At 35.9% G+C, this 27,622-nt stretch overlaps 1 protein-coding gene and 1 long non-coding RNA gene across 2 annotated transcripts; one reads left to right on the forward strand and one right to left on the reverse strand.

The window, feature by feature from the left end:
* Positions 1-1,344: 1,344 nt before the first annotated feature.
* Positions 1,345-27,564, reverse strand: LOC135798235 (homeobox protein invected-like). Its single transcript, XM_065311009.1, has 2 exons — positions 26,306-27,564; positions 1,345-3,580 (listed from the first exon to the last, which is right to left on the reverse strand). Exons 1-2 carry the CDS (start codon positions 27,252-27,254, stop codon positions 3,327-3,329), a joined length of 1,203 nt encoding a protein of 400 aa, XP_065167081.1. The 5' UTR covers positions 27,255-27,564; the 3' UTR covers positions 1,345-3,326.
* Positions 12,191-26,115, forward strand: LOC135798236 (uncharacterized). The gene is made up of 5 exons (XR_010549681.1): positions 12,191-12,504; positions 12,707-12,877; positions 24,604-24,820; positions 24,913-25,324; positions 25,365-26,115. It is a non-coding gene; the product is annotated as an uncharacterized lncRNA (long non-coding RNA).
* Positions 27,565-27,622: the final 58 nt, after the last annotated feature.

A 27,622-nucleotide genomic window follows, 5' to 3' on the forward strand; every position in this document is an offset into this window, starting at 1 on the left:
TAATATACTCGTGATAAGTATAGGAATGATAAATAATTTCTCATGCGTAATTTTCTTTTCTTGAGTGAGGTTAAGTTACATTAGAAAATTTAGTTGAATTATGCCTATGCGTTTGCATTCAATTCGTGTCATTTTGTTTTAATTATAAATTACAAGATCATTGATAGAATACAGTTCATTTTTCTTGCTTGCAGGTAAGTATTCGTATCTTTTATAATAATATATGCATCTCTTACATCATTAATTAAATAATTAACCAGTGAAACGTTTAATTACTCGAATATATTATGCAATTATCGCCTATGTACATAGATTAAATTAAGTTATTGAGTTTTATTAAGAAAAATATCAAAAAATTTTGAAAAAACGAAGAAAATGGCACCGAAAATTAATTTATTTAAATATTTGTTTATTCACACTGTTAATAATGTATAATTACATAAAATTATACATAATTAACAAGTGTGAATTTAATTAAAGAGTGTTTTATTTGAAATTATGATTTTTTCATGTTTTAACCTCAAAATAACCTCAAATTTATGTTGTGAATTGTGAATTATGTAAAACACTCCTTATTATTGCAGTTTTAAAAGAAATAAACAATGGAAGCATTAAATATCACGATGCTACACAAGTTAATTACAAACAACGAGTCTAATAAGTTAAAATTCTCCTCTCCAGAAAATTTTTTTTTATTTTCTTGTCTACTTATGTTGTTCACCACATAGTGTTCACTATTCGATATAAATTACACGTGTATGTACATTAAAAGTCACTAAAACGTTACTATAATGTCACTAGTTTCACCCCACTGTCAATCAACACTTATTGTTTTTTTTAAATAAAAATTTGTTTTAATTTTCAGTCGTTTTTTGAAAAAAAATTTTTTTTCTTTCTACGAAGCACTTTTGTTATGCATCTCCTGTAATTCCTCCTCTTCTTTTGTGAGCGGTATTGTTGAATGATTGTACAATCCTTGTGCCATCAATTGTAGAGCGAGTGGGTTTTTCTGTCCGGATGCTTTTTTGATTTTCGCACGTTTGTTCTGGAACCAGATCTTGATTTGCGCCTCGTTGAGGCCAAGCTCGCCGGAGAGTTGCTGGCGGCGGCGTTCGGTGAGGTAACGATTTTCGGCGAACTCGTGTTTGAGGCGGGCCAATTGCGCGCCGGAGAATGCCGTCCGTGGCCGTTTTTCTTCAGCGGCCGCGGCGGCCGCCGCCCCTGCGCTTGCCGCCGCCGAAGGTGATTTCACGCCGGGGGGAGTCGGTTTCTTCACGCGTCTCGTTCGTGGACCTGGCGGGCAAAAAGTGCGCAATTACGAATAAGAAACGTCAAATAAATGAATTTTTGTTTCTTTGGTAATACAGGGGTGGAAATGATAAATGTACGCGTTTGCTATTTTCATAATTAAAACTTTACAAAGAAAAACGTCTCATGACTCGACATTTTCAATATTTTCTTCATTTTCGTTCGTTTTACACAACAAGATGCTTGTGGTATTTTATTCAATGCTCAATAATTGCTTGCAGGGGTGGAAAATGTAATTTTCAACTTTTTTGGATGAAAAATCGGCGTCTAATCGAATCGATTCACACACAATTTGCTCGCGTAGTAAATTGATCAAAAATTATTCTGTTTGTGTAGGTAGAAGAATTTTGTAAAATTTAATCGAGTGTAGAAGTCATCCGAGCTGATATCTCAGTGATGGCGAAACGGCGAAACGAATCGAAATTGAAATTCCACAAATCCCCTGCCTTGAAATGTTCTATGTCACCCGTCTCGGTCGGCAGTGTTGCGTTACTTTCGGCTGATAGAGTCCGGCGATTTTAAATTCGCTTTCGCCGGCGTGAAATGCGACACGGCGACGAATTGAAACGACACTCACTTGCACAGAGAGTAATTTGCTCAATTCTAATTGCCAGTGTGTTCAGGGTGATGTAGTTTGATTAATTTGGGCATAAAATCAAGGGGAGGTGATTTTTTTTTGGTAAAAATGCTTGAAAAACACAGTTTTTGGCAAAAATTTCGATTTTTTAGAGAAAAATTTGAATTTTTGTTAAATTTAAGCAAAAATACAACAAAATCGAACTAGTAAATGAAGTAATCTTTATTTTTCTTCTAAAATTTTAGAAAAATATGGCCAAAATATAATTTTATGCTAAAATTTTTGCAAAAACTAAGAAGAAAGTTGAAAAAATTTTTTCAAATTTTGGCAATAATATTAAACTTGAATATTTTGTCTCCAAAAAACTCAAAAAAATAAAAATGTTGTTTAAAACTAACTAAATCCTTAGACAAATTATTTTTTGTAATTTTTTTTACAAGCTCTTCGAAAAAACACAAAATTTTGCAAAAATTTCTCCAAAAATTGCAAAAAAAAATTTTTCTTTAAAATTTTCTCAAAAATACTCCTAATCAACTCAACCAGAAAATAACCTAAAAATCCTCATCCTATTCCCTGGATGACACTTCATAAAGTGTCCTTTAGATTCTAGGCTAACCCAAAAAGCACTTATCTTCCTCCTTCTGCACCCATTTCTTGGCGTAACTTCATGATGTCACAAACCCTCAGGGGAAGGATTATATCAACTAATTACAGACTGACTGTTCCTAGCCTACTATCCTGCAGTTCATAACAATCCCCTCAAAATGCCACCCAAGTCTAACTCCGCTCCAAACTCAACATCCCGCGCGCCCGCACGTTGGTAATTTGAATTTTCGCAGAGTGACAGTTTTATTGGTCCGTCGTTAAGTGCAAGGCTAGCAATTAGCGAATTTCGGAGACGTTCGAGTCCTCCGAGTCACCGCCGTCATTATTATGTCTTCGGGAGAAAGCTTAACATTCACAATATTCGCAGTATCTACGTATTGTGTGAGCATTAAAACTCGGACATGAATTTCGCGAATCAATCACTTTCAAAAATATTACCAAATAATTGCGAGATATCGAGATTATAAAATGTTAAATTCTCATGGGTGACGAGGTTAAGTCATAAAATATTTTTAAATGTCAGAAAGCTTAGAATTAATCACAAAAACTGCAAAGAAACACTTTCCACATATTTAAGCGATTAAGATAAGAATTCGACTCAATTTCTAAATCAAATTGCGTAAAAGTTTCTTATTTATATTTACACTCAACTCGACTATGTTTAGATATAATTAATTGCGCGTAATTTGGTTTTATTTGTGAGCAAATTATTTCGAAATAAAGTTAATTGTCTTGGTGTTGAAGTCATAAACTCCATCCGAGTTTTCCTTTAAAAAATGCCTAGAAAAATGTTAATACGTTTAATCCGCTGAAATGTAAAAAAGAGGCGCGCGCACTAATTATCCTTAATAGGCGCAATTACGCGCGGAATAATAACGATAATTGTAAGCACTAAAAAGAAGCAATAGCAACGCGAGTAGTAGTAATAAACGCAAGAATTAAAATCGGCAATTAAAGTTGCAGACTTTGGTTGCATTGAGGTTATGTAAAGAAATTTAATACGAGTACGGATATGGCGAATTGTTTCATCGGAATCGTTTCGAGATGGCGTTGAGGAGCGGAAACTTGCAGTGATTGACTTACTTCGTCCTATAACAAAAAGAAACAAAAAAACAAATTAGTTTCACATGCTCGTAAAAAATCAATTAGGCGCGTATCGTGCGCAGCAGATACACGGAACACATTAAAACAAACATGGATGACTTTAAACAATCGTAAGAAACTGTAATAAACATTCAAATTAGCATCGGATGAACACAAATCGTTGATTTTAGTTGAACATCAAAAAAAATAAAACATAAATCATTAAAAACTGTTTTTTTGTTAAATTTTTTGACCCCGGAAGTTGAATGAAATCATTTATAATTTTTTTAAAGGTGTTTTTTGTGTTTATATTGATTTATGTGTTTACAATGCGCCTGCATTGGTTGCGCGATCGTTAAAGCTCCCAATTTGGATAAGAACATAATAACGTGCGACGTGTGACGTGCGCCACCTTCGGGTCGTTTTCGTCCTGCCACCGGCCCGCCAGGCATGTTATTATCGCCGCGCGGGTCGTCGTCGACGGCCGACGTCCTCGTTACACATTACGTGACGATTACGTGACGATCGGCGATGCCAACACACGCCATCGATGATTAACATGCGCGAATCAATATGGGTATAATCATCGCTACCGAAATCGAAACCTTCCACGCTTTTTTTGATTGATTTACTTTGATTTATTCATGAATAAAGTACAAAACTGTTATTTATCTTTCAGAAATAATATAATATAAGTTTCTGAACCTGTTGACAAAACTTTAATTAAATTAAAATAATTTTTTATTTGATTTTTCAAATTTTTCATTATTTTGCTATTTTTCATTATTTTTCTTCCAGTTACGTCAAGTAAAACATCGTAGGCAACTTTATAAACACATTCCCAACGCGCATGCGCAACCTGGACCTTTCACTACGTCATTTTAACTTCTTTCTAATCTTGTGTTTATTAAATTCATCACTTCATCCCTTGCATTCACTCTCAATGCGTAACTAATCAACAGTTTTCATTACACTAAGCTGGTGTTGATGTAATACGAGATGAACTTCAAAAGGGTGAGTAAACATTGAAGGGGTGCGTAAAATGCATTGACAACTTGCATGTAATGTAACGCCTCTCTATTTTTAATCTGTTTTCTTCATGTGTCTCTTTTAAACGTGATTTTTTTAGGAAACTGAAGCTTTACTGCTCTACTTCACTGCAGTTTGGAGTGTGAAATGTGTTTGGAAGGAATTACCGTGTTCGGGTGACGTACAGACGTACCCCTGACATGTTTCCAGGTCGCGACGGCGCGCGCCGCACTTAATTAAACCACAATCTGACAGAATCGTAGAATAACACCGCGCGCGCAATACTGCAGCGGATCAAAATGCCAGCGCATTGCCTACACTACCAAAGCAGACAACCAGACAGTGACAGATCTCGTCTAGGAGTATTTGACGTTCTCGTCTTCTCTAAGAATAGGTAAATATCTATAGGATATTTTTTTGCCTTGAAAGAATTCGTTTTTTAAATGTGTAATTGGTAATTTGTAATTGAAAATTAGCAAAAATGTGTTGTTTTTCGCTAATTGACGGCGCGGCATTTAAATTAGGTTCCTCTCGAGGAGCGAGGAGGTCCGAAACCGGCAAATTAATGTGCTTTACATCCTTAATTGGTGGTCGGCCTCTTTCGAGTTGTGTGGCCTTCCACCAACACACTCGTGCACTCACTAAAAGAAGAAAAAACGCCGAGTTTCTTCAATAGGTAGATATACCTACAAAGCACACTCGAAATTGATAATCGGCGCGCCGGGGACATCCCGACAGAAGAGGAACAATGTTCGGAGGGCGCTTACATGTTTTTAGATAACATTTTTCGAAAAAAAAAAAAGATTAGACAACACAAAATACACCGAATTAAAACAATGTGGAATCTAAAGAACAAAAAAAAGGTACAACGCTATTTAAATTAATGAACCTCATAACTTTTACAGTTTATTTCTTAATTTAATTGTCTTAAATTTATTTTTTCAAAAAAAAAAAATTCTGAATAATTTTATTTTTTAAAATTTAACGTTTAGACAATTACAATTCACCATCAATTATCAATTAGTGACATTGCGTATAGTTTTACATCTGCTCACTACTTAGTGACTCGCATGTCCGCATTAATATAATAATAATTATAGACGTAATTAATTATTCATCATATGAAATCGACTCCCATGTCACCGTCACCGCAGCCACATCAAGCCGAACGGAATGCGCTCATTTGCATACCGAGCGCAGCTAATTAACAAGCGAGTAAATTATTAATATCTGATAAATTCCCGTAGCTCCTAATTAATTATTCGGCGGCGCACGAACGGAAGCTACGCGTGACGCGTCGCGCTTCCGAAAACGCAGCGCGACAAATTTACGTTCGACTTAAACTCGGGTTTTAATTAGCCATCGATTAAAATTAATAAATTTCGTCAATGTTTACAAGCTGAACATGGTTAATTACTACTAAAAGAAACTAAAAATAGCAACTTGTGTATTACGTGTATATTTGGTTGCATACATTTTATCACGCGGTGTATTTACATTAAGGAATAAAAAATTTGGTTAGTTTTTTGTTGCGCAGGTTATAAACTCAATTATTCTAGTAAAAATGCCGGTAAATATTTTCTGAAGTTAAATATGAATTCCACGTCGCTATGTTGCATTCACTTGTGTAATGTTTAAATGATTTTGTTGTAACTGCTTGTGCACCCCAACAAATTAACTGAAAAATCGTTTTTAAGTTATAGAAATTTGCATTGCAATTTGTAGGGATGTTGAAATCATAATTACAACAATATTTCAAATGTTACCATCGATGTCATGTCTTTGAAAAAATATTCTAGCTCATATTTAGGTACTAGAAATTAAAATATTTTTCGTCGTTACCACAAAAAAATAATATAAACCAACCAAATTGTACAAATTTCACCGTTTTAATGAATTTGTCGTTAAAACCTTCATTTCACTGTATTTTTAAAATGTGTGTGTCACTCCGTGTTAACAATCTAATTGATAAAACAAATGTAATATGATATTCGCGCGTTGAAAGTAGGCAGATATTATATTTCACACCTTTGATGAATTTTCATCCAGGCATTTAAATAAAAATTAATCATATTGAGTTATAAATATTTAACAACACCTGCAACATAAAATTTTAACGCGTTGAAATTTTATTATTCATAATAATTATTACTCAAATATAAAATATGACTACTATACATACTTAAATTCGCAATAAAAAGTTGAAAGGTTATGCGCATTCTATAAAATAAAACTTTTTTTTGCTGCGCCTACGTAAAACACAATATCAATGAATAAATTTCGAACTCCAGCGGTATTTTTCAACTTTCTGCTCAAAACACGTGTCGTTATGGATTCCGAACGGCTAGGTGCAATAAAGTTTTGCATGTGTGCGCCGAACATTATAGCTGATTTAATGCAGCGCGCGCATAATTCCTCAAATCTCCATTAAACAAGGTGCATTGTAATCACGCGCGTGGCCAGTTAGTCACTCGTCCATTGAGAAGTGCACACAATACACTCATATACCTACACATTTTATATGGATGTGCGCACTGCGCAGGCAAATGCGACTGAGTCGCTTGTGTGTCGTAGTAGCGTCTGAGCGACTCGCGATCACTCACACCGCGCTAACCCATGATGTGTATGTATATATAGGTTATGTCGGATGGTATGGAGGTGTGTGAGTGCGAGTGCGATTTGGGTGGCCGAGAAAAGTCATAAATATACATTGAGAGTACTGTTTATATATTTTATATTGTGTTGTAGTTTGGCGTTTACACGCGTTTAGCGAACGACAGATGCGTACACCGTACACGCGGGTTGGATAAGTTGGATTCTTGAACTTTAACTGATCGTTTCCTCATTAGAAACGTTGCGCTAGATTTGCAACCAATTATACATGCGGTTAGGTGTATACAGTGTGCATGAGGAAAATTTTAGGTTAAAATTGCAAAAAATCAAAATATTTTTATGTTTAGTGAAATATTATGAAAAAAATTATACAGAGGGTTAGATAATAATATTTTGAGTAATATTTATCAAGTTAAAGTTAGTTCTAATATTTATTTTAAGAATAAATAGCAAAAAACAAGAAAAATGTTTAAAAATATTCAAAACCGCAAAAAATGTGAAAAATTATTATTTTAATAATGTTCTGATAAAAAAAATTTACATAATAATTGAACCAAATGATAAACAATGAAATTCTTCACCGTTTAAACAAATTACAGTTAAATTTTATACAATTATTAAAGAATTACAAGCAAAAAACGCAAAATTTCCAACAAAAAACATTTTTAGTGATTTTCTATTTAAAAAAAAAAAGCAGTGAAAGCAATACCTACTTATTTCTGTACCTACTGTATACACTGTACCAACTTTACACAAAAAGCAAGATGTCAATCGAATCAATAGTCACGCACATTTAATAATGTCACGCACAATGAACTGTTAACATAATGCGTCAATGAGCCACAAAGGAGTTTCATTTCTTTTTTCTTTCTGTATACATACATACAATCACAATATTTGGTTGCCTATGTCAAAATAAACATCCTTTATAAGCTACACTATTGAATCTAGTTGCATACCTACACACTTTCCAATTCAAGCATCCAAACGAATATATTATGTGATTGTTGATAGTGCTGGCTCTTTGATTGCTTAATTACGAATGATTGATTCGTTTGCCATCCTGCCATCGCGCCATCATTAGCGATTATTATGATTTATATGCGACGCGCGCTTTTTGCGGCGCTGGAAGAATACGCGCTAATTATTTATGCAAATTGCTACCGTACACAGCAAGCTATCGTCGGTTAAATAATACACAGCCCGAATCGATATCAAATTAGTGTGATTACGTGTAATTCAGTGGAAAAATGCACAAACTAGTCGGTAATGTCTGAATTACCTAGGCAAACAACCTCACAAGTATATTGGGTTGCATACATTCACATTAATAAAGATATTATGTGTTCTTTTACTCAAAAAGAAGATAAATTACACCAGATGGACAAAATTACGCAATAATCTTATTCTTTATAAAAATAAAGAAAAAAAATTAAACAGGTGAAACATGAAATAATACTAAATCAACATGTCGGACAATTAAGCCCTAAAAAATACTCTTACGGGACTATAGGACTGTTTACATTATTAAAATAGTAAAAACTCAGGTTGACTTAAAAAGGCGAAGAAAAAAAACCTCAACGTTAAATATCGCTTTGTGCATTAATACACGCGCGCGCGCGCGGCGGGCCGAAGAAGAAAGGATCGGTAGCCGGCTCGAACGTGGCGGGCGATTTTATTGAATAAAATCTAAAATGCCACACACAGCGTCCTGCCAGCCTTCGCTCGAGATGTCTTCATCAACAAACTATTTATGACGTCACCCGGTGCGCGCCGCTGCCGCAACCAACAGAGCACAAACATACAGGCAGCGTGTATCACAGAAAGAGAAGATACAGTCTGGACTGCGACTGCGACTGGAGACGAGACGTACAAAAGGAAGAGCAATAGGAAGAGCAAAGCACATGGGAAAAGTATGCGCGCCACAGCTCGGGAATGCCAAAGTCAACTGAACTTTGAGAGAACGCTTCAGATGTCGACTTTTAATTTGATTAGCCAGCGACCAACGAGCGACTGTTTTTATTGAGAAAATTGCACTCGGTGTTTTTTTTTGTTGTAAATTTAAACTTCTTGTTTTAATTGCCATGCGCAGAGCACTGAGACGAATTGAAATGTTGCTCTGTTGTGTCCAGGTTTCGAATTTAGATTAACGACGCGGATATGCTAATTGAAAAGCTGCTAATTAAGATTTTTATTAATTACTCGCTTGTTAGTCAATGCTGCATGTTTGAAATCAACAGTTATTCACAGTTAATGATTCACTATTCAAAAATTTTCGGTTTCTACCACTTAGAGGTTATGTTTATGACTTTTGTGATTATGAGTTGGTACCTGCGGTTGGTAACAATGTAGATGTCGAAGTGCACAGATGTAAATCATGTAATTGTAGTGTGAAGAGCACGAGCAATAAATAAGCGCGCTGTTCGGTGAGTCAATGCCAATAAAGTAATGATCGGGTTTAAAGATTGTAATTACACTGTCTGGAGACATTCGTGTATTCACAGCGCAAAATGTAAGCGAAGACAAAGTAGAAACGTGAAAAACGAAGGTTAACATATGTTATAATGTATGCAACCCAATGTGCATAAAAATAAAGGTTATTTTGAATAAAACACACATAACTCATGTTGTGCGATATAATTTCGCTAGTTTTCCGCTATGTGCAAAGTGCAACATGCAAAAAAAACCGCTTTAGATTATCGCGGGCGTAATCTAATTGTTATTACCACTCTATCGGTCGCCTGGTTGCATAATAAAGAAGTAAAATGAACGCCTGTGGAAAAACAACGCGCACAATAAAGGTAGGTTTTCCTAATTTCTTTTTCCAATGGTGTTTTTCGTCGTGTTTTTTGCATTTTTCTGCGCATTGTCACGACACATTCCGTGCACAACGCTTTCAAAGCTCACAATACACACAAAAGCTCTAGCGTTACGTGTTACGTGCACGCGTGATATCACAACTAGAGTGCATCGTATTATTTTTACCTTCCACCACGAAAATCTCCGCGTATGAAGTTATTATAAAGTTTCGAAAGCACGAAGAATCGTTTTTAATCGTTGATTTCCTTTTATTTTTATGGGTGTTTTATGTTATCATCGTGTTTGTAAGCCATGTTAAAGTCGTCGCATGTGGGTTATGTTTGTGTAGTGGTCGCGCGGCGGATTTAATTCGAGGACTCATTAGTTTTGACGTGTAGGGTAGACTGGGTACGGTTGTGCCAGGGTACGGTAGTGACAGTCGTCATAATAACGAAACTAAACGTCATACGGGGGAGGGTGCAAGAGGATAAAGAAGCGGGGTGCAAATTTGAACGCTTTCCCTAGTATTGCATCAGTCATTGCGCGACGTTAACGTAACTAGGAGCCCACATTGCTTTTTGACAGTCAAAAGTAAATATTTTGGTACGGCTTCACTTAATAATTATTGTTGTTTGTATACAGATAGATTACATCTGTTTTTTGTTCCTTTTAAATTGAACATTGGTAGTTATTTATAAGCATTTGCTTTTTACGTAGATTATTTGACAAAGTCATGGCGAATTTTTGTTTTCGAAAAAGAGGTTCGGGTACGGTTGTGACAAATTTTGTGGGTACGGTTGTGACATTACTATAGTCGTTCTTTTTTGCTTCTAGATGCTTTTTTGCAGCCAATGCCTTAGATAACGCAATTCCTTCTTTTTTTGTATTCCTGTGAGTACGTTATCATGATCATTTTGTTAGAGATGGACCGATGTGATCAATTGGAACTGTAAATCCTTCAGGTTGGATGCAGGATGCCTCATTCTTAACATTTCTCGAACATTTTAAGAAATCCTTCTCTAACACATCAAGTTTTTCTATTGCTGGATAATCATTCCTCTCACATTCATATTAATGCACTAGATTTTTGCCAAGAGAATGGCCATTTTAGTGTATGTTTTTGCATGTCACAACCGCACCCAACCACTGTCACAACCGTCCTTGGTGTGTGGCCGGTTGTGACAATTTGACTTTTTTTTTTAAACTTATCTTATTAGTTATACGTCGTATCTAGGGCCAACATTTTAATATTCTTGTATAGACAAATGTACAAATTACCATAAAAGTTACTTTTCTACGATCTAACTGGTAAATTAACAAAACTATTGGTAATCAAACACAAATTGTCACAACCGTACCCAGTCTCCCCTATATCTATATTATAATATGCCACCCACCTTGCGCGCGCGGACAGACGGACGCGGTCGTCGTCGTCGTCATGGCCCACGGGACCAGAGTAGAGTAAAGAGTAAATAAGAGCACACGCGCGACGCTTAATCTTCACCAGCTTCGAATGTGAACAAGAGGCGAACCTGTGTAAACGCAGTCATTCAGGCTCATTTACATGCGGAGCTATTCTGGCCTATTCATGTTCACATTGTTGTCAAATTTATTGGAAATTTATTTTATTTATTGTATTAGGCAGAAAAGAAATACAAAAAACTTTTTTACTTTATTTTTTAGTAATATTGTAGTATTTTTGGTAAAATTGGTTGATAAATGAGGTTATTTTTGATAAAATGGTGTCCAGTTGGTATTTTGTTAATACTTTTGCACATATTTGTTGTTTTTTAGTGTTTTTTGAGTGTTTTAAACTAAAATAACTAAGAATAATTGTATTTTCGGTTTTTTTTATATTCGGCAACCAATTTTACACCATTTAACAAACTATAACCAGTTATTTATCAGTTTAACCCATATTTGCCCAAGTTGAGACATTTAATGCAATTGTCAAACCAAACAACCTTTTTCTTAACACCATAAACACTTTTTTCTTTTTCAAAATTTATTATTAGTTATTTTTACGTTTTTTGAGTATTTTACCGTATAATAACTCAAAACAACTTAATATAGTTGTATTGTATGTTTTTCTGTAACCTCTGCAACCAACATGACACCATTTGACATTCTACAACCAGTTATCCCAACCATATTTGCCAAAGTTTTACACCTTCGCCAGCAAATCCGCCGCATTATTCCTGATTTGTGCGTTTCGCGTTTAATTCTTTTTCGTTCTCCGAGCGTGCAATATGCGACCGCGCGCTGCTTATAATAATACACTCAATAACGTCATCTGTCCACTTTGTCACCAGAGTGGTAAGCCCGTAACTCCGCACGCCGCCGGTGCGCGAGTGTTCGCTCGCCGTGTCTGCGGTGGGTCCCTTCGCCGTTCCTTCATTCCTTCGGCTCGCCGGTGTCTCGGTGTCATATTATAGGAGACAACGAACGTGTATTAAACCAAACACCGAAAATTTAAGACCCGAAAAAAGGTAAACCTCGAACATTTTACAAGCACACTCGAAACGCACAACGCATAACCTCAAAAGCGGTCGAAATCATGTGGTAATGCGTTGATTGTAGACTCAATACAATTGGGCACGGAGATGATAATAGAGTGGAAGCGCAGAGATAATAGAATAGTATCTCGGATAATGGTATTGACGATAATAGCTTGCTTTGACTTCCATTTAGCTTCTGTTTGCTGCGCCAGCGTGAATGCCACACGAAGTTCGATGGAGCGTTTTGTGGTCCCTTTGTCATCCCTTCAACGCTCATATTTCACGTGACAATAATGCTGTATTTTGACTGCGGTTTCACCACACACCAACAACACCATTTGAAAGATTTAGAAGAAAAAATCAGGTAAATATTAAGACGTTTTCATAATTCAAAGGAAATTATTTATTACTTCACGATAAAGCGCTGTATTCGAATTCGTAACAGTTTAATGGAGTTAAGTGTAGGTTAGTGTAAAATCGGGATTATTTGCTGCTTTCTCGGGAAATACAATTCGAGCTGAAACAATTCTATTGAATACAAATTAATTCAATAAAATTGAACTCGGTTTTTAGTAGGTTATTCCTTGAAATTAACCAGGAAGTAATGTGTGGTAAGGTAAAATACTCTGGAACGGTTATATCAGCGGGTAGAGGAATGAAATTTCGATTCGATGATGACGAGGCGTTTTCTGTTTTCTTGTACGATGGGAATTTCGTTTGATATATGCAATTATATGCATATCAAAATTGAATTAAGAGCGCAGTTCGAGGAGACACTAGGAAAAGTAGAAAAACGTTTAATTTTCCTTGAAAACTTAAAATATTTGCATTTTTGTAGAAATACTTTTTGATATTATACAAAATTTGCAAAAAATGAAGTTTGTTAATGGAAAATGTTTTTTTTTAGAAAATTTAGCAAAAACACAAACAAAGTACCTATTTATGGCAAAAAATGATTTTGTGCAGCAAAAGAAGTCAAAACCTGTCAAATTACAAAGCAAAAGAAAAAAGAGATTTTAAATTTAAAGTAAATATTACTATTTATGTTCAATTTTATGATTTTTGTTAATTTTTTGAAAAAAAAATGAAATTTTTCGAAAAAAGTAGAAGTTTCTCCAGAAATATTAAACGCACAATATTTGCAAATATACCAAATCAAAGAAAAATAAATTTCTCATCTTATAACCATAGTGGTTTTAAAAATCTTCAAATAATTTGAGTGAAAAAAGCCAAAAACAGTTTATTTTACCATTTAACTACTCGTACTATTTCTCCAAACTTTATTTTTTGTAAATTCTCTCTGAACAGTTTGTTGATCTACGTATTCACATCATGACTCCCAAGACGTCGTTGGCGAGCTCAAGTCGATTTAGTTAATTAGTCTAATTGTGAGCTAGATTAAGTCGAGTAATAATTGACAGCTGAAGGCGTTTGTTTTTTCCGCCGCTACCGAAACAGTTAAAACTTAAACCTACACCGCGAGTTGGAAACTACCAAAACAAAACCAAACTAAACTAAACTAAACTTCAGAATACAGAATATAGATGAAAGATGCAAAGGTAACTTACTACACACTACTAATACTATTAGTTGTTGTAGTGTCTCGGAATGTTTGCGTAAAGTTGAAAGTTTGAAAAGTTGTCGGCCGGTCGCGGTTAAACGCACGACGTGAGTGAGTAGATATTTTGAGTTTGGGAGTCGCCGAGAATGAGTATATTAGTGTTGTAAGTGAGTGTTTTCGGTTTGTATTAATGCGGACCTCCACGGTTGAACCAATTACCGGCTATATTTATATTATGCGGTCGATGGTTATTTTTTATTCCATGCGCTCACCTTTCCTTCCTCTCTACCTATGCTAGTAGCAGTTGGGCGTTTATCTTCGACTGTTTTATTTTCCTTTGAGTTAATTACGCACAATCAGAATGTTTAGAATCTTTTTTGGAGCTATGCTAATGATATTAAATTTAAATATCATATTTTTCCGATTTTTGAGTAAAATTGTAAAAGTTTTAATGTTTTTGCAAATTCATTGTCTTGCGTACAATCGTCATTACTTGCTGTTTCTGCACATTTCTTGTTTCGTCTCTTCGCCGGGCTGCTCACCATTTGGCACTCTCTTGCAGACCGAGAGTCGGTCGACGCGCGCGCGCGTTCTCCTCGCAAAAAACGTCCCTAATGGGAAAATAAAGGAGAGGAGAGGCGACTTAACGTGCTTTATGTTTTATTTAACAACTTGTCTATGTGTGTGGTCCGCGGCCGCGGCACGCGATATACTACCGAACCATCGAGACGTTCGAGAGAGTCGGCTGATGTTGATTTTTACTCGTCTTCTTCTTCTGCTGCGTCTTGTTCTTCCCGAACGTGGCGGTACGCAATGCGCAATTACCCAGCGCATTGAACGGCACATGGCGTCGGGAGGACAGCACGTACGAGAACGAGGCGAAAAAATTGCGACCAGACGAATTCAATTTTGCGTACGAGAAGTTAAAGTACCTACATACGAGTACTTACTTGTTACAGTGTGCTTAAGTCTCTTACGTTAACATACATTGTGTGTTGGTTTATGGTTTGAGGTGGAGGTGCGTTGGAGAAGTGTGCGCTGGCAATTTGGGCGGATCACGTGGGCTAATATGCGAGGGCTTAATTATAGGGATTTTCGGCTTTTTATTATGGTTAATTCAATCATCATAAAAGCAACAACTTGGAATAATATCAATAATTTCATTAAAAATAATCAAATTTAATTTTTTCTTTAATTTTTTTGTTGTTTTAATAGTTTTCTTGCTATTTACGACCGAAAGAAGTCTAAAATACAATAAATATATAAAAAAATTAAAAATTGGGGGAAAAAATTGAAATTTTTCATGAAAAGCAATGAAAACTTTGAGATAAAAACTGTAAATTAAAAAAGATTGAAATTTTTGAAGGAAAAACATTAAAAATTTTTGAAAAAAAGCAAATTTTGTAATAAAATTGCAAAAAAATAATTAATTTCTTAAAATGATTAAATTACCTTCAATTTCTTATATTTTATTCCAGTTTTCTTGAGAATATAATTCACTTTAGCCTTGATTGATTCAATTAACTTTGTTGCAACGTGATTAAAACTAAAACTTTACTTACTTATAAAAAAACCTCCTCTTTAGTAATCAATTAATCAGACTCCAAATATGATGACAAGCAGTCGGATTGCGTTGACATTTCGCGTGATTAGTTGATTGGTTCTGCACTTTCTAACAACGCATTTTCATCTAATCAGTGTGCAACATACACACACACACACACACACACCGGCTGTGCGCGCAATCACACAACACAAAACTAATCAATTGATTTACCTTCATTAACGCGTTAATTTCTGCTTGAAATTTATTCTCGATTCTACTCGTATTTCCTCGCGTCTAACTTCTTTTCTAATGTTTCGCCTTGTTAATAAAAGTGCGCGATGTGATATTTAACCGATTGGACGTGGAATAAGTCGGATTCCGAGCTGAATAAGGCGAAATTGACTTATAAGGTTTTGGCATTAATTATGCAACCGATTGGCCGACTCTAACTAGGCTAATGCGTTTATTTTCTACGATTCGACGACAATTCTTCCACGGCGGCTATTTTTCTCACATTCGAGTTATTTATATCCTAGTTTAAGCGATATCTTGGAAAATCGTCGATTTCTGCTGCTTCGTGATTGAATTGAATTGAATTGACTTCACTATTGACATGACTAAATTAATCAAAGCTGCGTATCGGGTTTTATTCCAGCATTGAAAGCAATAAAAACAAAAACAAAACTAAATTTAGTTTTATTTTAATTATCTAATTATCTGAAAAATGCACTCCGGTCACGCATTTTACTCAATCGAAGCGTGGTGTGTTGGTTCTGACAATTCAGAAAATTCAACCCGAAAGTCACGCGCTTCGATTTTTATTGACGAGCCAAAAGAATTAAATTTCCGACATTTTTCGGCATTTTACGGCCGCTTAAACGCGTTTTACGATTACTAAAAACATAATATCGCTCGCGTCTGGAGCTGGCTAACAAATCGTTTTCACGTTTTCAGTCTCAAATCATAAAGCTCCGAGGAAATTTGTCAAATTAAACACGAAAATAAACAGTCAAAAATAAAACCAAAACCAAAAACTTGAAGTTTTCATAAATAATTACTTAGCAAATAAATATAGTAGTGAGGACTAATAAAACTGTGGGTATGGGTTGGTAAAAATTTCATAATGTGCTTATAACATCAGAGACCTAAATTAATTAGCAATAAATGCATTTAATGAGCGTGTTCGGAATGCGTGCGCTCCACGACCGTTCGGCAATTAATTTGTGACCAGTGCGCGCGTTATTCATACGAGCAGGACGAATTCTTTCCGAGAAAATGCGAGTAACATAATTAAATCTATTATATTTAACGTATTTTTTAGAGAAATATCGTTGAACAATAAATTTAAACGTGTTTCTTGTATTTTTTAAATGAATTTTCAATGTTAAGTAACGCAGGTGACAAAAAATCGAAAACATTTTTTAAATTCAAAAAAATTTAGTTTTTGGTTAAATATAATGAAAACTCAATTCATAAAATAATTTTAATTATAAAATTCGCGCCAGTTTCCACAAAAAATTAATTAATTTCAGTTTTACTTTACTTTCAGTTCTTAATAATATGAAATGTTATATTTGATGAATATTTCGTGAGAAATCGGAATAAAATGTTGATTCTTAACCTTTTACGCTGTGAAAATATAATTTTTGATCGTGATTGTAGCCGATAAATCACATTTGCATTTATTAATTGAAATAAATCATGAATGGCATTCTTGAACGCCACGATCGTAGTTCTGCATTTAATTATATGAAAAGATAATAGCTAAACGGCAAATCACAAAAACGAGAACAACCTCTTCTCGGTCTCGGAATAAAATTGCGCGTTGTGTTACGTTGGCGGATGCAATTTGTATGTCTTGCAATAAAACAAGTTGCAACTATAAGCGGGTTGAACTTTCGATATAAATCAATAGACACGAAAATAAACCAATATAAATCAATACACGCAATGGATAAAACACAATAAATTCATCGGTTAAATTTAAATCTTAAATATAGTTTTGTTCTTTTTTATTTTTAAATTTTGGAATGTTCAACCCGGAATCAAGTAGTGACTCATCACTTGAAAGTGAAAGAAGTCTTCATTCTTTTCGGGCCGAGAAAAATTGATTTACGTAGTGAGTTTAAAGTTGCTTCGGCTCGTTGGCGGGCACGAACCCCATCATTTAATTGTATCACCCGCGGGCAAGCACCAGCCAGCGACCAGGCCCAGCTCAAGACTGTTTCCATAGTGATATCGAGTAATAACAGTCTAATAACGACCCGAAAACCAACGAGGAAACAATGTAAACGATCTGGACACGCGTGCGCCAGATTTCAGTTTCAGAAAAAAATTAAACAGGAGGTCACAAAATTTTAACATAAAAAATAATCATTAAAAGTATAAATAAACAATTTATTTACATTAGCATGAAACATGGCATAAAATTAAAATATTTAACACCATTGTGTTGGGGATTTAATTTTTAAATATTTATATGATAACAAAAATGGGTTTTAAATATTTTTATATTGAAATACATATAATTCTTTTATTTTTGTTTGTATGTTACTCGATATCTCTTAAACGGTTCATCTGATTTTGATAAGTTTTTTTTGTTTGTGTTAAGGTGTATTCAGAATTGGTTTATATTCATAATTCGATCCGGTAAATAATTATTTTAATACCAAAATTTAAAAAAACATAATTTTTTCTTATCAGTTTTGCTTTTTTTTAAATGATCAACATTATTATGGATGCTACAAAGTTTCCAAATTGTTTTTATATTCTACTATGCATTATTCACTTGAATACTTATAAATTTAAATTAATAAATGTCTTAATCTGTCGGTAGATGGTATCACAAAGCAATGTATGATTTAGTGCAAAAATTTATAAAAAAATGTTAATGAATGCATAATAATTGTGGTAGATTAATAGATGCATTTCGCCCTCCTGCGGCGAATAAATGCAAAACGCACGCTAGTGCTAATAAACAACCGCGTTATTGCTATCCGCTCCGAATGCGAATTGTAACATTTTCATATTTTGTATTCTACATTAACATACATAAAATATTAGCTATGCAAATTTTCCTACGTTTTTAAATCCACAAAGTGCAGTTGTTAATAAATTTTCTTTAATTCTTTAATATTTTTCATATAATTATTTTCTATTTGAATAAAAATTTAAAAAGTCTTCAGGAATTAAATTACAAAAAACTTTTACAATCAGGTTTACACATTTTAACTAAAATTATAAATGCAAATGTTTGTTTGTGTCGCTGCTGCGCAAAAACCCCTCAATTAATTTTGATAGATTTTGGTTTGAAGATAGTTTAAACCTAGGAAAATAACATAGACAGCTTTTTATCGCAAAAATATTATTTAAAAGGTGTATAAAATAGTTTGAAAGTTTGTGCAACAAAAATTAAATTAAAAAAATAATTCCAGTCGAAGCAATACAAAAATTATCAACGCAGAAAAAAGCTAAAAAATATATAAATTTCTGAAGAAATTTCCGGTAGCCACCTAACGTGATATTAAATTACCAAAAACTTACAACTAGAATTCTACATTAATTTATAAATAACTCGCTGGGCGATTTTCATAGTTTAATGCGGTTTTAAATATCGGTATTGCCCTGAATAAGCTTGTAAACAAGTAGGCTTAATACGCGCGAAGCGTTCTCATTGTTTCTTGCATGTCGAAAGGCGTTAAATTTGATTACGCACAGAACAAATCGATCCGATCTTCGATCGTACGCTTTAAAACAAAAAAAAAAATGAATCCACTTGGATTGTACTCGCACTCGCACTCACACACTTGTTTACCATTTATCCCAACATAGAAAACATTATAATAAATGATTGTTATACATTTGGTTTGATAGTGTATATTTGTAACCACAATGTAAATGGTGCGGGGTGTGTTATTTATGAATTGTAGATATAATTCGCATTAATATGCGTTCGTGGTGTTCTTGTAAAAGCATTCGTATGTTGAACATGGCGCGCGCATCGTTTCATTTCACACGTATCGGACGTTAAACAACGATTAATCAAACAGGAAACATGTAATAAAACGAGCTCTCTCCGCACTCCCAATGTTGGTGTATTCTTATTTGTTCACACTCGGCTCGCATCATTTGTTTTAGTGTTTATTTTCGTTTACCACAAACGATTGATGCGATTTTATTGCCTAGAAACGATTAAAACCACCGGGAGACGAGAATTTTATCTTTTAGTTAACGAGAAATTAAAGGATTTTGGTTTTATGTGTGTGTATCAATAATCGGGTGTGGAATTTCGTGATTTTGAGTGTTTGTATTCGTTTCACGCCTAAACTACTTAAGTCATTTTTATGATTTTTGGTAGAAATATATTTTTGGGTTTGGAAAAGAATATACGATAGTTTTTGTGGTGAAAAATTGGTTTAAAGGGTGTAAAATAAGGGATGAAAGTTTTTTATGCTTTATAAATCATAAAAACTCAACAGATGTATTTAATTATATTGCCTACTGCAATAACCTAAAAAATCACAACATTAATTTCTAAATAAAAAGATAATGTAATAATTACCATAAGTAAATAATCACTTGTGCTTACTTATGACGCGACATGATTAATTGCTTTCAATTTTCCGCCGTACGCATTTAATTAATCGAATGCGTGAGATTCTAATCCATGGTGTTAATTTGTAGTTCCGTTTTTCTGCGCGCAGATAACTATGTATTCCGTGCATGCAAACATGGAAAAAACAAAGTGAAACGTACAAAACTCGCACTCGTAATGTTTAATATAATTGTAAACGCGTAACTAAGTACTTAAGCCAAGTAAACGTAGTCAAGTAATGCTGCTGCGAGACGAAACTGTGAGGAGAGTTCGATAACTGTAATTTTATATTGCGCGCGCATTAACTCAAATACTTGCTTATTACTTATTGCTCAACGCGGAATAATCACTGCAAGCGTTCGATTATAATCAAATTAATAAATTGTTACATTAAATTTATTCATTGGTTGAGTAAATAAATATATAGTTTGGATGGCCGAAAGTGTTTTCATAACTCATGCGTAACGTGTAACATTGGTTGCCTATGTAACATACTTTGACATTTTTATGTTGATTTAATGGTTGCATATAAAGCATATAGGTGCACAATGTGCTATATTGGTGGCCTATCTTATTCTATCTATGACAATATAAAAGATTTAATAGAAGTATTGGTTGCCTACAGTGCGAATTTTACGAACTTAACTCTGAACAAGCACAAAATACAAATGATTAAATTAAAATTAAAATTTATTCGTTGCTTGTATAAATAAATAACTGATCAAGTTAGATCAGATGGCCGAAGGTGTTTTACTGACTGGCGAGCTTCCTGAACTCTGACTTAAGTCAATTCCCAGCTCCAGATGTTCGATCGCCGGATCGAAATTACAAGAACAGGTTGATGCCTCCAGGATGAATATAATTCCACTTACGAACTTAATTAAGAACAGTACGTTAAGCAAGAATGCATAAAAAATTAGGAGTTTGAAACTTAAAAAAAAATCGATTTGCGGTGTCACTTGATGGTTGATGGAAGTTCCTAAACATTCGCTGCGGAGATAATACCGCCGTAACAGACATACACTCACACACGTGAACCTCATGCGCGCGCGATACGAAGAAATGGCAGTCGAAGAAGAAGTCGAGCCACGGCATTGTCGGCTGTCGGCGCAGACCACCCAAGTCGTTTCACGACGCAACGACGATATGAATGAATGCGCCGCGGACGGGCGCGCGCGCCTTCCTCGCCTCCTTTTCTTCTTCTTGTTCTTGTCCGTCTTATCCGTCGCGATATTGCTGCGTTTGCCACAACCGCAACAGTTTTGCCAGCATTCCGCGATTGCATCCGGGAATAACGAATACATACAATGACAGCACATACGAGTAACGCACAGTCAAATTCCAGATGAAGAGATGAAGAGATGAGAGGAATGAATGCATGAGTTGATGAATTGTTTGTTCAGGCCACGAATGGTATAATCGACAACATAAATCAAACACAATGCGAGCTTTAACTAATAAAATTGATGATTTTTTTGGTATTTCGCGAATCGAATCGAATTTTTGGAAGCGGTAATCGTCGATAATTCGCTCGCGTAATTATGTGATTTGCGTAAGTGAGTAATAACTGTCTCGGACTGCTTATCCGGGCGAGCACGCATTTAGCAGTCAGTTACTCATTCGGCGCGCATTAAGGCCTGCGTTGCAGCGCGCGCGCGGAAATTAGTGCGCGAACGTACACATTTTCGCTGCGTGCGCGCTCGCCTGACCACCCACAACGCCGCCGTCCGTCCCAGGCTCGCGCGCGAGCAATTACACTCGCTTTTATCTGCACGCGTTTTATTTCGCTGCGCGACAAATTCGCCCCGGCCATTATTCCACATTCTCGACTACACGCAGACAACTCATGCGAAACGTGTTATATTGGTTGCCTATACATATCTGTCTATCATACTTTGACATATTTGTATTGATTTATTGGTTGCATACATTAAGTGTAATATTGGTTGCCTACGTTAATTCGTTAATGACAATTATGACAGTTTGACGTATTTTTGGTTGCCTACAATGCAAATTTTTACTTTTTTTTTGAGCAAAAATCTTCTTACGCTGTAAGTCAAGTTTTAATTATATTTATAACCACAAAGTCGGTGACAATCCACCGAAATAGAAGCGTCTGCAGAAAGAAACAAAACTCGCATGAGTGCATGACACACGGAAATATATATCGCGGAGAAAAACGGCCTGAACGCCTAATAACTGGAACACACACAATGACGAATGTTTATCGCCTTAATCATTTCTGCGCCGGCATATAAAAGCTATTTTTACGTGCGGTTTAATATTCCACATGTGTTATACCGGCGGGCACTTCTTGTCTCTTGTTTTTTAAAGCCCGCGCGCGCACGATGATGGATTAACAGATGACAAATTTACTCGACATGCCTTTCCAGGCTTTCCCCTCGTGAATTTGTTTTTTCTCAACTGCGAACACAGAACGGAACTTAACTCCACTCAACTTAACTTAAGTCCAGTCAGACTCAATGGTGTATTGTCGTATGTAGTTGAAGTTTTGTGCTTTTGTCGTTGGCGGGTTGAAAGTCGCTTTTTATGTGGGCTTCGTGCGCTTTGTGGGCTTTTCTTGTCGCGCTTGTATTCAAACTTCGGCGTGAATTAAGCGGCTATTTTTATGAAGCGCGCACTCGATGCCCGAGTGTGTCCACTTCAAAGGAAGCGGCTGAAAGATGCGCGATATTCGTGTGTTTCAACTGGACGCCGGGCGCAGGATGTTTGCGTGTAACGGAAATCGCACGACACCGCCACCTCGGTGAAATAATGACCGTTCGTCGACAGGCAGTAAAAAAATGCTTTAAAATGTATTAAAAACACTTTATATACACACATATTTATTGGTATCATCAGTTGCATACTTAATAACATCTCTCTAATGTATAACTGGTTGTATATAGTAATAAATGTTATTACACTCTTTATAAATGCAAATCGCGGACAAAAAACACATTAATTCTTCTCTAATCTTATAAATAAATTAATAATCAGTTGTCAGTGGTGTTGCGCGCGTTGTGTGATCTAATCATCGAACGTTATGCAGCAGTATAACGTGGCGTAGCGTAATTTAATGTAATATAATGTAATCTAATACTCCTACTAAATATTTCCATTCAATTGAGTTGACTTAGCGTGACTTAAGTTGACTGTGCTTGACATCACGTTGAAATTGAAATTGAAGTCAATTTAAATTGATTCGATCACAGCCGCAACTATTCCTCCAGAGTGTTAATTTATCGAATGCTGTTAACTCACCGCTCCTTCAATGCTCAAATCGTGACTTTGTTAATTATTGCATTAACAATAATTAAATAATCAAAGGTGTTTATTTGTTAATTGTTTAAATAAACAAGTTGCAAATAATAAATTTAAATTTTATATTGAAAATTAAAATTAAGTGAATTTACGTTTTAGTTACGCTTGATACGCATGAAATTTTAAATCTGCCGGAAGTGGTATCGCCAGGTTGTTGTTGTGTAACATATTTAATAAAATATACAGATACAAATTGAATTAAAAGCCGAATATGATGAAAAAAGAAATCGCCGCATGTGTCGCACGCGGATTCGATTGGCGAAACGTCTTAAAAACACCTTGCCACCTTGTTTAACTCGTCCACCAATTGCAATATTGTAATAAATATGTAAATACGAGCATGTGTAATTTCATGGTTGCTTTTAATTGGTTTCCACAAGCGTATATAAAGTGGATGAAACATGCGTTGGAAATTTTGTCATTCGAATAATCTGAATTTATTTAATTTATTTGTTTCGTAAGTAGAAAATATTTGCGACAGCTGTAGGTTGGTTTATATAGGTACCGCACCAATTAACATAATTATAACATTTTTACGTAGATAGTTTATGTGCAATATGTTCAAAGTGAATTATGTTCAAAAACTCATAAAATGAAAATGTGCAAAATAATAATTACATATTATGCACAAAATATGTTTGTCTTTTTGCCAATTCTACAAATTCTACAACAATGTGTACGGTATAAGTAAAGTTTTTAACTCAACCCGCAAAATATCCAACAACCTACCTACTTCTCAAGGCGATAACTTAACTATGTAAAAGCATAGTTAAGTTTGCTTACTCATAGGTACGTGGTAAAACGTCCGACACCTCAAAACACAACACTTTCTAAGTGTTTTTCGCGTTTACTGAGTAATAAGTACCTACTCGCTGGAAATAAGTACGGAGTTCATTTGCAATTTTCAACGCGTGTAACTCTCTTCACTGTTTATCTAATACTTCGGAGTTAGCTCTTGGATCTAAATGACTAAATAGTTGTCATCAGCGCGCGCCCGCCGAGCAAATAGTAAACACTGAGCGCGTATTCATTTGTCTGATTTAATAATCGCACTTCTTGTTACAGCGCCGGCCTGCTGGAGATGATTAGCAGTCACGACGGACAATCAGGATAACCACCGGGTTTGCGAATGGTTAAAAGACCGTAATCTTTGTGGGCAATGATCATCGCGACGCGCCAACCACTTCAAACGCACTGCATTGCTTTGCAAACAATTCCAGCGGATTACTTAACGTTACAAGGTGTGTTTTCAATTTTCAACGAAGAGAGACAATTTAAATAGGTAGGTAGGTAAATTTATTTTTATTTGTAAAATAAATTTTTTTCATTTTTATCTTATTTTACGAGTATCTGAAGATATTTTTTGTAATTTAGTTCCTGGTATCGATAGCTCTTTATAGCTGAATACGCCGATTCAAATGTCAGTAGTTTGCAATTATTCAATTATCTCAATCATTAAATTGAGTCTATAAATTGCGATTAATTAACAAGCATGCCGCAGTATAACAACGCCAGCACTCGCCTGCAATTATTTATCGTTTTGTTTGTGCGATAAACAACGAAAAGCGTGCATAAGTAGGTACGCACATAATGAATTATTCCCTATACAGCTAACAAGAAAAATTAATGGAATAAATCAATACCTAGGTACTGTATTAAACGATTCAAGTGTGTAACTAGAGAATGTTGCGCTTTTAATTTAATTAATTGATTAAATGAAATTTCGACGCAGCCAGCAATTTGACTAAGCACTCCGCGGATGGTCATTAAGCTTGTGAGCTACGAGGCAAAACATTTCGATGGTCATTAAGCTTGTGAGCTACGAGGCAAAACATTTCGAAAGATTTATGCCCTTTATTACCACCCTAAAACATCCTTAATTGGAAGACAACGACAACGCGCGCCGCCTGAAATTCCAGGTTAATTAGTCGTTTTGCCATCCCTTTTAGACGCAAAGAAGAAAATTTCCTAAACTCGAAATATTTTCGACTCATTTTAAGAAAACAAATAAAATTTCTTGATGCTTTAAGCCGGTTTTTTTTATTTTATTTATCATGTTTTACAAATTTGATTAAGGGATGATTTAAGATCGCTATCGGTCGTAAACTCACACGTTTAGCTGTGTTTTCAAACCGGCTGCAATCCCGCATGATTGCGAGGATTTAGGTACTAAGACCCGACTCGAATCGCCTCGTGTGTGTTATTTATGTATGCGTTTATGAATGAGGAATGAACGAAGGATGTGCGCGTACACACACACAATGTGCGATTGGTTACGAGTTACGAGGCTGCGACATCTATAATGGTTTTCCAACCAAAACTCGTCCGCGCACACCGGGCTTAAATATTTATCGTCCGCCCTGAACGCCACGTTTTGTTGATTTGTTACGTAACAATGAATCAAAAGCCCTTTTGTCCTTTATTTATTCACGTACATGTTCCTTCTCTTCTTATACAGTATGTTAAAAAATATTTTTTTTGTTTATCAAAGTTTAGATTATAGAATTATTTGATTGTTGGTTATGTAATTTACGATAATGTTTATTTTTATTGTAAACGATAGTCAATTGTTACGTCCGTCGTTTCCGAAGAGTAACTCCCCTTCAATGGGATTCGTCACGCGTGGAAATGCAAATTGTAAATCTCTAAATGACTATTATGTCTACAGCGACTGTCAACGCTTTACAGATGTTCTTTTCTATTGATGTTTGAAAGTTGTCCATGAAGTTTTAATGTTTTACGGGTAAAAATTAAGCTCAACGCTTACCTGAACTGGGCCTGTCCGAGTATCTGGTGCAGTAAACCCACGCCGGCCACAGAATCGGCGCGTCCTTGCCGCCATTTCCGCTTCCGGCGGTTGCACCCTGCTGCTGTGGAGATTGCTGCTGATTTGCCGGTTGTTTATCTTCACTCTTGCTCAAATCCACTGGTGCCGCAGCCGCCGGAACATCCCTCTCCCTTTCAAAGCTCCCTCGTGTTGATTCAGCAACCGCAAGCGCTTTCTTATTAGGTTTCGATTTGCGGATGTTGATCGGTTCCGTAATCCTTCGACCAAAGTCCGCTTTGAGGATATTATCAATCGAGAACTTTAAACAACCATTTGTGGGTTCTACATTGTCCATTTTCAACACATTGGGTCGGAAGTAAAAGTGTTGCTTGATTTCGCTCTTCGGACTTTGTGGACTTTCCGGTCCGGAATAAGTCTTTTGACTTGAGGGACTATTAACTGGAGAATGCATTGGAGACTTATCCCCGCGATTATTGTTCAAACCCAAATGGAACGGCGCAGGGGAATCATTAAAGGATTTGCTGCTTGCAGGACTGAGCCTCTGACTGCTTGGACTAGACGGATCTGACTTGATCGACCCTGGGCCATGGTGATGATGATGCCCACTTGGGTCCAGAGTACTGTTGGTGATCTTGGAGATAGCATTCAGGTGACTTTCGATGTTTTTAAAGGAAAGATCCGGCCGTGGAGGTTGCGTTCCACTGCTGGGAGAGGAATTGGGCAGTTGCTCCTGTTCGTTACCGACGGAGAGCACCGTATCATCACTGCAACAACTCTGGTTGTCCGTCTCCAGCAGCTGGGGCGAGTCGCGCCCAGCAAAGTCGTTCGAGTCCATCGAGACGGAGCCGTCGGTGCTCTCCACAATGGTACCAGCTGGAGCACGCGCGAAGGGATGCGACGACAGCGGGTTTCTAGTCAGCGTTGCCATCGTCGTGGAGAGGTGTCACATACTCACGCACAGACGATTCACAAAACACAATCATCAGTTCATCATTACAGGCACATGTTTTTAAATACCGAAACCATCAACAACTGTTCAAGGTGTCCGCAATTCACAAAACTGATTTCACCACGTTAGAAACAATTTTTTTAACAACCCGAGTTACAGAAAATTGATCAATTTTCTGATGGAATTTTGAAAGGATTTTTGAACCGTTGCACAAACTGCTGCGCGCCAGCGCGTTTGAGTACACCTTCGACCTAATCGCCACGAGCTGCCAGTGTATTCTGAACCCGGTCACAAGGATTTGGGCGGAGCTGCAGGTCCCCTTGCTGGGCGGTCCCACCCATGCCGCA

This window comes from Atheta coriaria, unplaced genomic scaffold (genome assembly GCF_025399875.1).
Source record: "Atheta coriaria isolate IRGN ID8LTWV9N9 unplaced genomic scaffold, Caltech_Dcor_3.1 hic_scaffold_9_pilon, whole genome shotgun sequence".
In the NCBI taxonomy this organism is placed as follows: domain Eukaryota; kingdom Metazoa; phylum Arthropoda; class Insecta; order Coleoptera; family Staphylinidae; genus Dalotia; species Dalotia coriaria.

Bases quoted from the DNA above. Each gene is read 5' to 3' on its own strand.
- LOC135798235 (XM_065311009.1), bottom strand. From the start codon at position 27,254: ATGGCAACGCTGACTAGAAACCCGCTGTCGTCGCATCCCTTCGCGCGT. The intron at 3,581-26,305 runs GTAAGCGTTGAG...TTTTTGTTATAG, and splicing joins CTCGGACAGGCCCAGTTCAG to GACGAAGTAAGTCAATCACT.